The following is a 14,589-nucleotide window of genomic DNA, read 5'->3' as shown; positions in this document are numbered from 1 at the left end:
TTTTTAGAAGTAATTTGAAATTATGTAACTTTTTTCAAGGGGAATAATCGAGTAATAACTTCGAACTTAATTTTTAAAGTTTCTAATTAAAAACTTAAAAATTATTTTCCTTTTTTCTACCTCTGGCCAAAATATTATGGCAATTGGTTGATAAACAAAAAAGCCTTTGACTTTTTAAGATTTATTGTTTATTTCCAATATGGCGTCGTTTTGATAGCAACGGGCAACTTTTTTCTAAAAAAATTATAATGCAATCATCCTTCCCAAACATATACATTATGACTGTGCATAGAAGTTTAGGATATTTCATCAAATAAAAAAAATGACCCTTTAGTGTCGCTCCCCCCCTTAAATAAGTTAAATAATTTTAGATTATAGTTTAGCACGCTGCTTAGTGATTACTGATGTAAGTTTATTCAATGATAATAAATTAAAGAATAACAACAATAATTTTTTAAATCAAAGGTAAAAAGAAACATGGCACACAAATATTGATCTCAGATAAATATATAATTTTAGAAAATTAAAATTGAAGTTTTTTTAAACATGATAAAAAGTTTTCGAAAAACTACAACAAAAAAAACACAAAAAAACCCCAACAAAAATGATGTATTTCTCAATAAAGTAAACTTAAAAAAAAAAAAAATAATAATTGTCTACAATGGGAATTGAACCCAGTACTTTCAAGGTTAAAGTCTGACAGCTTGTCCACTGCGCTGCAGAGCCACCTGACTGTTCATCACATTTAATAAGGTCTTTCTAAAACATTATTTTACCTTCAACTTCTATTTTCTGGTTTTATATTTCAATTTTTTAGATTATTATAATTTTTATAGAAATTTATTTACAAAAACATCCTACGGATGTCACAATATAACTTTCGCTATGTCCAAATACAGAAACACAATATCGCTGATGAAATTGAGTGGGATGCACATGCCTGACAGAGGTGTATAAAAACGATCCGTCAACAGAGGTGCATAAATAAAAACAATACGTTAAAAAAAAAATAGAAATTGGTAAATCAAAATTTCAAGATGGCACGTTTATCTAACACTAACATCTTAACTTTTTTATATAATTAAATTCAGGGCAAAGCTGTATACTGCACCCATGAAATTCGTTCCAGTAAAATCCCTGCTCAAAGTACGTCAGTAAATAACAAAGGCAAATAGAAGACCATTTTTCAGCCTTTAAACTTAAACTAATATAACTTTTCTTCTGCTTATCTGATTTTCACAATTTTGGTATCATTATAATCGTGTACCTACATCTAGATAGACAAGTAGTAAGGACCAAGGAAAAGGCAAAGGTGATCCTACTCAAAATAGCTATGATCAAAAGATCAGTAGAGAAAGTGCAGTGTTTTTATCACAAGATCAGGTAGGGAAATGCATTAGATCTGTTATGAACAAGACATTCCGTGACTGGAAAGACTCGGCCGGCGATAGGCCAGTGGCCTGATCAAGCGACGTCGATACCAATTCTATTCTATGCCTCTATATATAGCCTATGGTCCTAGCTCCTTGCATGGCAAGGAAAAGAAAGCTGATGACGACACATTAATTAAGAGACAATATTATTATTAATAACATTAAGACAGCTCACTCAGAGTCCCCAGTCCAGTCAGTCCAGTCGTTAAGTCCAAATTGACTGGTGATGATGAACTGTCTGCTATCGAATTCACACAGCATTCATTGCCAAAGTCAAAGCGTTTTTATGCAAAAACATTATTTTACCTTCAATGCAACTACTATTTTCTGGTTTTATATTTAGATTTTTATTTTATTATTATTTTTATATAAATTTATTAACAAAAACATCCTATAGCCTATAGACTATAGTATAAGAATGGGGTCCCTCAGGGGTCGGTACTTGCGCCAATGTTGTTTAACGTTTACATTAGCGATATGCCGAACACTTCCTCCCTGAGGCTGGGATACGCAGACGACTGGGCACTCGTTACTCAGAGTAAAGTGTGGACCCGTCTCGAGAGCGTACTCAGCGAGGACGTCACCAGACTCAAATCTACTTTGACAAGTGGTACCTGAAGATGAACACTTCAAAAACCGTGGCCACTGCATTTCACTTATGCAGTGGTTGGCACACCGTAAACTGAATGTCCTAGTCGGGGACCAGCCACTCCCATATGAGCCGCGTCCAAAATACCTAGGGGTGACGCTGGATCGCAGCCTTACCTATCGGGTTCATCTCGAAGGGGTTGCCGGAAGATAGAGAAGCGGAATAGTCTTCTGAGGAAGCTGGCGGGATCGACTTGGGGCGCTAGCCAAGCGCTCCTGAGAACATCCGCCCTGGCACTATGCTATTCCACCGCGGAGTATTGCGCTCCAGTGTGGGGTAGAAGCAGAAACGTTGAGAAGGTGGATGTAAAACTTCGCAAGTCGATGCACATAGTGTCGGGAACGCTAGCAACAACCCTAGAGAATGGGGCCGGTGATGGCAGCGATCCAGCCCCCGATGTCCGGAGGGAGACCATTACGGGAAACTGGCTGAGTAAGATCAAAGAGAGGGAATGGGGATACCCCTCATGCGCATAATGAACGGTGCCCCCGTTTCGAGCCGAAATAAGTCCCGGCAACCCTTGTACGCAGAATCCCTGACTACGGACAGAGCTGCACATACGAGATGGAAGTCGGTTTGGACGAATTCAATCCCTCGTGGGGGCGGGGACCTACACTCCTCTAAGCTTGGTGAGAAGTTGCCAGGCTTTGATACCAGTAAGAGGAGACACTGGGTAGCTGCGAATCGGCTTCGGTCGAGGAGCTGCCTAACGGCCGGTGCGTTACATCAGTGGGTCTAACTTCCTGTCCTTTATGTCCACGCTGTGGGCAAGAACCCGAAACGCGCAGAGCATCTAGTCGAAAGGTGTGTTGTGACGATGCTACCGGGCGGGTTCGCGACGGTGCACGAATGCGGACCGGACTTTGCTGATTGGTCGATCGTCATAACATAATAGTGTGAACCATAAGAAGCTGCTGCCATGTCCAAATACAGAAACACAATATCGCTGATGAAATTGGGTGGGATACGCATGCGTGACGGAGGTGTATAAAAACGATCCGTTAAGATACACCGTCAACGGAGGTGCATAAAAACACTACGACGAAAGTCAAAGTTCAAATAAATAATGAATAAATAGATTATTATAATAATAATGAATTGACGAAATGACAAATGTAAACGAATACGCAGAAATAACCTGCCTAACCAAACTGCTATGCCTGAATTCTAGGAAAATCGGTAGTCAAAGAAAAGATAAGATGATGATGATGACTACGATGATGAGCTAGGAATAGATATCACATAAGTATAAGCGACTGACCTGACGCAACAACAAAAACTTCCAAACTCCAAACATCAACATTGCTCAAAGACGCAAAATCGAAAGTAAAAGTAACCTTTTTGAGTGAAATTAAAAAAATATGAAATATAAAAGTATAATTCCCTTTTCCAATCAATTTATGTCACTAAATTTGATTAATTTTAAAACTTTTAAACACTTTCTTCTTATCAATGAAATATTTTTGGTACATTTTATCTTTAATCGGTGACTAGCTATAGCAAGAAGCTGTCTTTGTTGCAGACTATTTCCATCATGATTTCGGTTCTCATCCGAAACGAACTATCTAATACACACACAAACCTTTCATCAGTCAACCAAGGGCTCTCAATAGGTGAAAATGGCACCTTTTCCTTTAGTAAAACTGGGATATTTAGCTGTAAAGCAAATAAGCAAACCGATCGCTAATTACATAAAGAGGAAAGCAAAATCCAGTCCTTTTGTTCGGAAGTACATATGTATACCCCCAGCACAATGTAAGTTGTACAGGTACATAGACGTCCTAATAATAATAATAAAAAAAAAAAAGGAAGCCGCTATTCTAGTAGTCGAGTGTGTCAGGTTATTTTCACCGTACGGTGATAATAGCCTGACAGACTATTTTCAACGTACGGTGATAATGGTCTAGAAGGCTATATTCAGTGTGGGGCCATTCAGTGTACGGTGATATTAGTGTGGAAGACTATTTTCATCGTACGGTCCACACAGTAGCCGGTTACCGGTTTTTCTTAATTCTTAATTATCTTAAGACTCTATGAGATATAATATCGTGTGTTACTATGTTATTGTTGAGTGAGACCCTCACGATTGCTCTGCTATTCTGACTGCTCGTGTAACTGATTTTTTTTTCTATAAAGATCATCATCACTCTCCTCACACACACACACACACACACACACACACACAGACACACACACACACACACACAGACACCCAGTTGTTCTACTTCAGACACCCAGTTGTTACATTTCAGACACCCAGTCATTGCAATTGAGATATTTGCTCTATTTTGTTGTTGTTTATTTGTTTTCCATTTTGATTCTAAAAGTTTTTACTAATTAATTTGGAGATTCTTCGGAATAAAATAAATGGTTTGATTAGCAAACAATCAATTAGAATTGTAACCAAAATTTTCATTGTTTTATTAAAAAATTGTAGTACATATGAACTATTATGAAACTTGTAGCCAGGGTTTATCCTGTTCAAAGGACACTAGCAATTGTTTGTTATCCTTTGGACTGGACAGAGGTCTGTCACAAAATAGTACATTCTGCTAGACTAGATGTAACAGACCCATCTACCCAATCATTGCTAAGGTCAGCTAGCCAATCACTTCTGAGATGGGCAGGGGAGCCAAAATAAAAACTCAGCTTGATCGATACCAGTCTCTTAATGTGTGAAGCGAGTACTCTTAACAACTGAGCTATTGGGACCTCTTTTTTTTCATCTTTTATATAGCGCAATATCCACTGAAAATGCTCAAAGCGCTTTACAAGGGGTCCCTGACCAACACCAACACTTATCTTGTAGGTTGTGACATGACGCCTGTTAGATAATATTACACATTTTTTTCAGACAGAGACAACGTTGTTAATGGCCAGGTACTCATTTTACACGAGTACGGTGAGAGAATGTGAGTAAAGAGCCTTTTCCAAGGACTCAACTATGCGCAGAGTGAGGCTCGAACCCATGACCTTCCGATCCAAAAGTGAGTGTAGCAGGTTTGAGTTTATAGTACATTTGCACTCAGATAATTAGGCTAATTGAATTGTACTACATGCCGTGTACTGTAAAGAGTATTTTAATTTTTAAAACAAAGGAAAAATGCAGTTTCGAAAAAGAATAATTTTGTCCTTTTCTTTCTTTCTTCTTTTTTTTTTTTTTTTTTTTTTGTTTTTTTTTTTGTTTGTTTTTTTTTTTTTGTTTGTTAAGATGTTTTGCTCGTTTTTTTTCACTACCTGGTTGGCTAGTCTACTTGGTCGGTTGTATCAAGTCCAGACAGGATCCCAACCAATGCCAATGGATGAGTTTTTAATGCCCCAAATGATTATTGTTTCAACTCTCAAAGGGATGTCCAAACTGGCACAACATGGTGTCAGAATTTGAACACTCAGTGACCAATTTTTTTATTTTTTTTATTAATATTAACTTATTGCTTTTTTTCAGTTTACCATTGGATGGAGGTAAACTTCAGACTCCGACTTATGGGGCTCGGTAGAGTAAAAAACGTGGAGAGACTTCCAGACAAGGAAGCAATAGAGCTAGGAGGTGAAATGTTAGGAGAGTTTCTTGTTTTTGGTTTTGCTAGTCTCATCCTCCTGTCTGAATATCAACGAGGAGCGAGGAAAGAACAAAAGAAAGAGGATAAACAGGCCAGAGAGAAACGTGTCTTAAATGCCAAAATTGAGGAATTGAGAACTGTCGCTGACATTCAAGAAACTCAAATTCGTGATCTTCAACGAATAATAGACAGTTTAGATTTACCAAAAAAAAAAGATTCATCCAATAAAAACAGCGGTCTTGTAACTCGGATTTTTGGGACTTCATCGTAGTACTTTTTAGCTGAGATTTATAAATATTTTTCAGTGCTCTGTTGAAAAGTTAAGACATTACAGACCTGTCTACTGAGATACCAAAAATTCGTAGATTTACAAAATGTTGGCTCTGTTATCAGAACTTCATGAGCATCTCTATGTCATTAAAACTTATTGAAAGCGGAAGTTGATACCATACTACATAATTTTAAGGATTTTAAAGTGCTATTTAATCCTTGTGTGAGGGTAAATTGTTGATTTATAAAATTATCCATAGTGACTACAATTGATATCTCAAAAAAATTACGAATTTTTAAATTTTTAAGTTGACAGGTCTTCAATAACTTGGCTATACGTACAACCAAGACCAGTGAAGAGCTATCGTTTCAAATATCATTTGTCTTTATCTCATTTCACTCCATATTTGGTTGTGTATTGAACAAGTCAAGCCCGTTTCCTGTTTCATGCAGGTGGGAGAAGTTATCAGTGGAATTCTGATAGTGTTTTGGTTTATGTATTTATTTTCTTTTATTTTAGTGAATTAATGTTTTAACAATAATAGTTCTGCAATCAGGATATTGTATTTGCCAGTTTTATTTTGCTTCTTCTATTTTATTATCTGTTTCATTCAAAACCTAAATAATTATCCATTCCATAAAAGTGGAAGTTTTGCAGTTTATTTTGCGTTTGGTGAACTAAGGAATAGAAGCACATAATATTCATGGACCAGGTTCAGGCCTGTAAATTCTCAGCCATTTGGCTGATTTCAGACTTTTGCATGATTTTCTAGAAACAGACTTTTAATCTCAGCCTTGATTCCTATTTTTGTTATTTTGAACGCAAAACAAACGAATCCCCCCGTTTAGTTCTCATCTTATTTCGTTTTATTTTCTCTCTATTGTTCTATATTATAATATATTGCCATACGTCATATCGGGAAAACCCGAAAATAAGTTAATTTCGTTCCCTGGATTTTACCGTTCGTGATCTCGTGCTGAACCACGGAAGCTGATCTACTGGTCTGAAATCAGCTAATATTTTATTATAGTTATAGAGTGGCTGATTTCGCTGGGATTTCAGCCACTGTGACCTCACCAGGTCATAACCCGACTCGGCCAAGGTTGCGCATTGAATCATGGGACGGTGTGAAAGTGAGAGTTGCGGTTCCGGTAAAACTTTGTTTACAAACATTTCCAAGTAATCCTGCCCAGTTTTTGACTTTATCCATCTTTGATGATCAGAATTTCATACTAAAGGAGTAAGCTCACAACTATATCATTCTATTATCTTACAATTTTCAAGTGTTTATACATTGATACGATCTTTATTCATTAAAATGCCTGAGACTTTCGTCTACCGCAATGCCGATATTAAGGCAATCGACGCGTCTGTGCGAAACCGTTTTAAGTGGTCGTGGCTTGAAGAGAAGGATTTACAAGGGAATATGAACTCTGTATTATTATCTAATCAATACATCCATTTTATATAAATCAGCAGGATTTTATGTTACGTTTTTTTTTTTTTTTTTTTTTTTGTTTTTTTTTTGGGGGGGAGGGGGGGGGGTCATGCGAACATATGGCTGACATTTTTCAGCCTTTTCGCAAATTGTGCATTTACAGGCCTGCAGGTTAAAGATGTTTAAAATGTGAATAACACTTTATGACCATCTGAAAAATTATGTATGTGTTGAGTATAGTCAGTTTTTGCCTGCAGGATATCTGGTTTTCTTTGTTTTATGCTATGTCTTGGAATGACTGTATCTATATTATAAACTTTAAATCAGATTTTAAAAACAGCTTCCATCATCTATTTTCAGCGTTGCTGTCATGCATTTTTTTTTTTTCATGTTTTATTTACTTCAATTTTCAATTTCATATTTTTTTTCATAAACACAAATTTCTATAGTACGAGGTAACTTGCTCAAGGCCATTCAGCGCAGTGGTGGGGGATCGAACTCAGTACCTTTCGGGTATGAAGCAAAGACCGTACCGCTGAGCCACGCTGCCCCTAAAAATTCAAGCTAAAGTGATCAGGAATTTGAAATGCTGGGTTTACATTACTTTATGGGACTATATGTCATTGGCATATTACATATACAGTTAGTGGAAAAAAGAAAAGAAAAAAAGGGACGCCACACGACTAGATGGTTGGATATGGTAAAGGACGATATAATGAAAGAATAGGATTCAGTAGTCTGATGTCACGCCGCACGGCAACGGCGGCCATCTTGGTTCTAAACAAAGAAAATCATTACTTTTTATTCTTCATGCTGGCTAAAACTTTTCATATGCCTTAATGTGTAAAAGTCAAAACATGATCAAATTTATGTTTTTTTCCCTCTGGATACGCTTTTATGCTCGTCTGAGAAATATTTCATACGGCGTCCGCCATTGTTCCGATAGTTTAGAGCCAGTGTTACTAAGTTACCATGCGTCATTAGGAAGGAAGTGACGTTACAACTGTTGAAGAGTATTGGGTCTGGAATTGGAAGATGATGCAATGAACCAAGATCCAAGGAGATGCAGCATACATAATGTGGCAACCTTACAGTTACAGAAAGCGGGATAAGCTGAAAGAAGAAGATATTATTTGTGAACCACCGTCTCAAAATGGTGTTGTCTCAGAGTTAATTGGAAACTCTGATAATGCGAAATTCAAGCTGAAACAATCAGTAATAGGATATGTGGGGTTTACATCACTTTATGGAGCAGCTATGTGGTCTAGTATTATGACACTTTCCGATCGGATAAGGCTCTTTACTCACATTCTCTCACCATACTCGGGTGTAAAATGAGTACCTGGCCGTTAACAGCGTTGTATCTGTATGAAAAAAATTGCAATATCACCTAACAGGCGTCACATCTCGTTCTACATGTTACATGTTGCTGTTGATGGACCCCTTGTAAAGCGCTTTGAGTCTGAGCATGTTTATTTTAAAAATAATTTTATTACATGTAATTCTACTCAAACACAGACACTTAACTCAAGCTTTATATATCTTATAACTGCGCTGGAGTACAGTTTCCTTGAACACACGGTCTTCTCAAACTCTTTCAAATATTCAGAATTTTTTTCCTCATCTTTGACTTTGTACACAATTTCCTCAAACTGTTTTGCATTACCCAAGGAGGTGGAGGAAAATATGCTTGAGTGTATAATTTAGTTCATGACATGAGTGTCACTCGAACAGGGTAGCATTCTAAAGCAACAGTGTTTTGTTTTTGCATACAGATCTCTCATCACAAGGTCAATGGGGTTTGGGCGACGTGCATTTATTTGCATGTCTGATAACCCATTTCCTTATGAGCTTACTGTTGTTATGAAAATCTCAAAAAATGATGCAAAATTTGGTCCATTAAAACAATATTAAATCAGGCCCATAAGTGGGTTTGGATATCAGACCTGCTTATATGTACATGTCAGATTTGGGAAATGACGGTGCAATTTTGATTGTTTTGTGTCGCAATTGTGCCAATTTTCCATATATGTATTTACGGAATTCAGTTGGTTTTTTTTGACGTCACTCAGGTCTTTGTTACTGTTTTTTGCCATTCACATTTTTGAGTAATTCTCACTTAATCCAGACTATAAAAGTTCATCGTTACACATAGTTTTGTGTATTATTCCGTAAAAGTTCCGGATGGCAATGTTGTGAGCTTCTTAGCCAAGCGCATACTACATATCTATACTTTCGAACCAGCAGCTGAACTGTAAAAAGTTACGTAGTCTACATAATGTATGTCTTTTTATTGGAGTTCAGTGCTCAGATAGTTCAGTTAATTTTTTCCCCCTGGATTGGCAACCCTGGTGTTGGCAGTACTTTCCCAAGTTGCTGATTACCGTTGTCATTTTCTTCATTATCAATGTTATTCACCATCATCATCATCATCATTATATTATCTGCAGCAGCATTATCAGAGACCGTTGCTAGAGTAAAACATTGTTATAACACCAATTCACTCTGCCAAATATTTTGCTGTGATCCCATACAGGGTGATATATAAAGAAGATTTACGTCGTTTATCTTGCAATAAAATCCCATTTCAAATCGTGATTTTGCTTCTGAACCGCGTAGCCTTTGATCTGTTAACCGCCATACTCCGGAAAGACACGAATTTTTAACAAAATTGGCCAGAAAACTCGTCCTTCAAATATTGATCAATTTAAATGACCCTTATCTTGGCAAAAACTCTAAAACCTGGGATTCTTTGAAAAGTCTTGCTTGGAGTCCACAGTTTGAGAGTTTTCGTCAAGAGGTGGGTCATTTAAATCGATTGATATTTGAAGGATGGGTTTTCTGGCCAAATTGTTAAATACATATTTTTTCCCAGAGTACGGCAGTTAACTAGTTCATAGTTCAGCAGTGTATTTTTCTTTGTGTCTTGTTTGTATTTCGGTAGCACACACACACACAAACACACACACACACACACACACACACACACACACATTTCCTATCATGGGAATGAAAGGTTCTTTTGCCCTGACTTTTTTCTCCCCTTGTCTTTTGTAGTCTCTGCTATGTTAAATTTGTGCTCTTCTTGTTCTAGTTCTAGATTGAAGTAAGCCATTTTGATTCTTACAGTGGCCTTGCATTTGTTAAAAGTAGTAAACAAAAATGAATCTAATATATAGCCAGCTTAAAAAAGAACAAAAACTGAACACTGAATGTTTCAGGCTCAAAGCCCTTCTTCAGCAACAACAATAAAGACATAATACATTACCAAGTGCGGCTATGTGGTCTAGCGGTATGACACTCGCTATTGGGGCGGAAGTCCTGGGTTCGAGGCTCGAATAATTGAGTCCTTGGAAAAGGCTCTTTTCTCACATTCTCTCACCATACTCAGGTGTAAAATGACTACCTGGTCGTAAACAGTGTCGTCTGTTCGGAAAAAAAATGGTAATATCGCCTAACAGGCGTCATGTCCCGTCCTACCTGTTAAGTATTGCTGTTGTCCAGGGACCCATTGTAAAGCGCTTTGAGCACATTTAGTGGATATTGCGCTATATAAAATCTCAAAGCTCATTCGACTTACTGTCCACAGCTTCTAGCAGCTTAACTTACACTTTGCCTTGCATTTCTTACTTGGAAGGATAGACTGTATAATGCGTCTTTTATTGAGAAATCATGAGGGTTGTTTTTTTTTTTCCCCTGAATAAATCATTTCCCGGTATCTTGATAGTTTTGTATTGCTATGCATTACGTAAATTAAAACTCATATTTACAACCTGTTTTTGTGTCTATGTGGAGCTTAACTAATGTGTTCTCCAAGTATAGACGGTTAGGATGGTTGGCTGATGAAAGGGAAATGCAGTCATGCTATTGGAAATGATCAAGTGCTTGTCACTTTACATGTGATTGTTTTATTTCTATTATTATTGTTAATATTATTACTTTTTTTAATTTTTCTCTTTTTCTTCTTCTCGTTCTTCTTCTTCTTCTTCTTCTTCTTCTTCTTCTTCTTCTTCTTCTTCTTCTTCTTCTTCTTTTCTTCTTTTTTATTATTATTATTATTTATTATTATTATTATTATCATTATTATTATCATTATTATTATTATTATTATTATTGATAATAAAGATAATACATGTAATATTTTACTATCGTGTATAATAATACAGAATTAGTTTAACTTTGTAATCAATTTTTATTATTAATTACAGAGTCAGCCAGACATTGACCGTTCTGGTACTACGCGTAGTACGTCGTACGTGTTTTAATGTGTATGGAATCTGCTCCATGTGTCATATGGTTCAAAGAACTGCTTTTATTTTGTGATGTCGACATTTACTGCATTGTTCTGTTTGTTTTTTTTTTTTGTTTTTTTTTTTTTTTGAGAGAGAGAGAGAGAGAGAGAGAGAGAGAGAGAGAGAGAGAGAGAGACTGGGTTGGGTTGGGTTCCTGGCCACCCTTAGTGGGCAGGGTGGCTTTTACTATGTCTTCTATCCCCGTATAGCTGTTTTCCAATTTGATTTGTTTTTGTCTTGGAATGAGTTTACTTGGTTTTGTCCTAACCCTGGCCGGAGTCCTTGGCTGGGAGGGAAACAGTCAAATGTATAGTTATTGTTTTGGGAGATAGTATTGTTTTCCTTGTAAATCATCTCTCTGTTATGTATTATTATATTTGTTATTTTGAATGTATAATGTAAGCATTTGAGTGTATTTCTTATTGTTGGATTTTGTGCTTGTGTCCGGATGAAACTTATATGTGATCTCAAGCTAAGTACATTGGTGGTATGCTCTTGGAATGTACATCTGATCCCTATTTGTTCCCACTTCCCCTTTGCCTTACTTTCTCTTGGGTACTTTAATTGTAATTCTAGAACTTTTTACTCTCCCATTTTCTTCCTTTTTACTGGCGCTGATATAACATAAATATGTGTTGCAAGCGCCGTAAAAACAAACAAACAAACAAACAATTAGTGTTGTTTTTTTTTTTTTGTTTTTTTTTAGACTGGGCGGGGTTCCTGGCCTCCCGTAGTGGACAGGGTGGCACTTAGTATGTCTTCTATCCCCTTATAGCTGTTTTCCAACTCTACTTGTACTTTGCAGGTCTGGTCTGAACTGATAACTCAATTTGTTATGGGCGCATTGTTGTCTTGGAAAATATTTTCCATTACACCATGAGCCCATAAAATGCGTTCGGGTGTCAGACCTGCAAATATGTGCACGTAGCTCCAGCCAATCATCACCTGTTTGGTTTTTAAATAAAATACGGTAAACTCTCATTACGTCTCGGTGGTTTTTTTCTGACCTCCCATGGTGGGCAGGGGGTCACTTGTTGTGTCTTCTTGTAGTAGTAGTAAGCTTCGCAGTCTGAATGCCGCTTGCTGAGAATTGTGTGATTCAGTCATGGTCGATGAGTATAGCTGCTCTCTCCATCCGTGTTGTTAATCGTCTCCATTTGTCACGGTCCTGTGCCAGAGGTATGAGGCTGTCAAGATCTTGTTGTGACTTTAGTACGGAGGGCACTGCAGTATTTCTTAGTTCTTCAGGGATTAATTCGGCTTCATCAGAATCCATACATTTCTGATATGTAGAGAGATCCTGGTTCAGGGTAGTTACTATTGATGTGGTGGTCTCGCTACATATTTGTTGCCATGAAGGAAATATTCTGTCATTGCAGTTTGGGCTGGGATGTTATCTTCTCGACGTAAGATGTGACCAAATAGCCTCCATCGCTGTTCTTTTATTATTGTACTCAGGCGCGCGTCTTCTATCCCTCATATTATCTGCTTTCCCTTTTCACATTGCTCGCTCTCTGTCTTTGTTCTAGTCAAATGTACGCTCCATATTTTGAGAGATGATTTTTATTCCTTTAACTCATCTCCCTGTTATTGTTGTGTTCCTAAGTGGGGTTTCTGATCTCCCATAGTGGGCAGGGTGGCACTTACAGTGTCTTCTATCCCCTTATAGTATCTGTTTTCCAACATTTTTCTGTCTTTGTCTTGGGATGAGATTACTTGGTTTTGTCCGATTCCTTGCTGGGAAGGAACAGTCGAATGTATAGTTTGAATTTTGGGAGATGATATATTTTGTGTTGCAAACCATCTCTGTTATGCATTTTATCATTTTTTTTTGTTCTGCATATGATTTGTAAATATGTGCTTGTATTTCTGTTAGTGGTGACCTGTGCTTGTGTCAGAATGATACATTTAGTGATCTCAAACTGGTGTGCTCTTGCAATTTACATCTCTTCTCTATTTGAACCATTTCCCCTTTGTCTTACTTTCTCTTGGGTTACTTTAATTGTAATTCTATAACTTTTAACTATCCCATTTTCTTCCTTTTTTTTACTGGTGCTGATATGACCTAAATTATGTGTTGCAAGCGCCGTAAAACCCAAAACAAACAAACATACGTCTGCTCTAGCACGGCTTAATCCGTCAGATTATAAAAATATTGTTATCGTTTTAGTTCCTCTAGTTTCCGTTAAACCAATAGTTCCATTACATTGTCTATACCATTCCTATTTCACCGTTGCCTTTTGTTATGTTCTATTTTATGAGAGATGCATCAAATAATTAAAATAAAATTATGTCAAACAAATTTTGAATTCAATAGCTTTTAAAAAAAAAAAAAAAAATTATATTGCATTTGCATCGACGTGAACTTATTTACAGGTTTGAAAACATAAATCATTATGGGCTCATTGCTGTAAATAGTGTACATTACACCAATCATTCAAGCCCACGATTGCGTTCTGTTATCAGACCTGCAAATAGTTGCACGTCGATTTACAAGGATATACCATACTCAATGCGCTTCTCGGTGATTCCTTGCATTTATTTTCTGTACAGAGACGATGTAAAACTAGATTTCTATGCACTGTAAATACAGTCCACATCGCCTGTTGGGAGTCCGAATACTGGGTGGGGTTCTTGACCTCCCATAGTGGGCAGGAGGTCACTTACTGTGTCTTCTATCCTCCTATGTTTTCCAACATGCTTTCTGTCTTTGTCATGAAATGAGATTATGTATACTTGGTTTTGTCCTGGCTGAGAGGGAAACATTCAAATGTATAGTTAAGTGTTTTGGGAGATGATATTTTTGTCTTATAAATCATCTCTCTGTTATGCACTATATTGTTTTTTGTTTTACACACACACGCACTCACACACACACACACACATATATATATATATATATATATATATATATATATATATATATATATATATATATATATATAA

The 14,589-nt window shown here is 36.8% G+C and overlaps 2 protein-coding genes across 4 annotated transcripts in view; one reads left to right on the top strand and one right to left on the bottom strand.

Annotated features, from left to right (window-relative positions):
- Positions 1-3,410, bottom strand: part of LOC144963259 (L-asparaginase-like) — a 40,842-nt gene extending 37,432 nt beyond the window's left edge. Inside the window, exon 1 of the mRNA XM_078897128.1 lies at positions 3,344-3,410. The gene's annotated coding sequence lies outside the window, so the exon portion shown is untranslated. The remainder of the gene's footprint in view (positions 1-3,343) is intronic.
- Positions 3,411-3,616: 206 nt separating this feature from the next.
- LOC144963258 (putative OPA3-like protein CG13603) lies at positions 3,617-11,356 on the top strand. 3 transcript variants are annotated; one of them, XR_013643585.1, is made up of 3 exons: positions 3,617-3,837; positions 5,528-6,625; positions 7,523-11,356. XR_013643585.1 is itself a non-coding variant. In XM_078897126.1 (2 exons), exons 1-2 carry the CDS (start codon positions 3,702-3,704, stop codon positions 5,911-5,913), a joined length of 522 nt encoding a protein of 173 aa, XP_078753252.1. In that variant the 5' UTR covers positions 3,617-3,701; the 3' UTR covers positions 5,914-7,463. The 3 variants fall into 3 exon arrangements, 2 of the variants coding, with proteins under 2 accessions (XP_078753252.1, XP_078753253.1); XM_078897126.1 differs by lacking the exon at positions 7,523-11,356 and having other exon boundaries at positions 5,528-7,463; XM_078897127.1 differs by lacking the exons at positions 3,617-3,837; positions 7,523-11,356 and adding an exon at positions 4,967-5,069 and having other exon boundaries at positions 5,528-7,463.
- The last annotated feature ends 3,233 nt before the right edge of the window (positions 11,357-14,589 follow it).

The sequence above is a fragment of the Berghia stephanieae genome, chromosome 1 (genome assembly GCF_034508935.2).
Source record: "Berghia stephanieae isolate SIO BIC M18660-M18661 chromosome 1, UCSD_Bste_1.3, whole genome shotgun sequence".
Classification (NCBI taxonomy): Eukaryota; Metazoa; Mollusca; class Gastropoda; order Nudibranchia; family Aeolidiidae; genus Berghia; species Berghia stephanieae.
The sequence above is the reverse complement of the archived record's forward strand: the minus strand, read 5'-3'. Positions and strand labels throughout refer to the sequence as shown.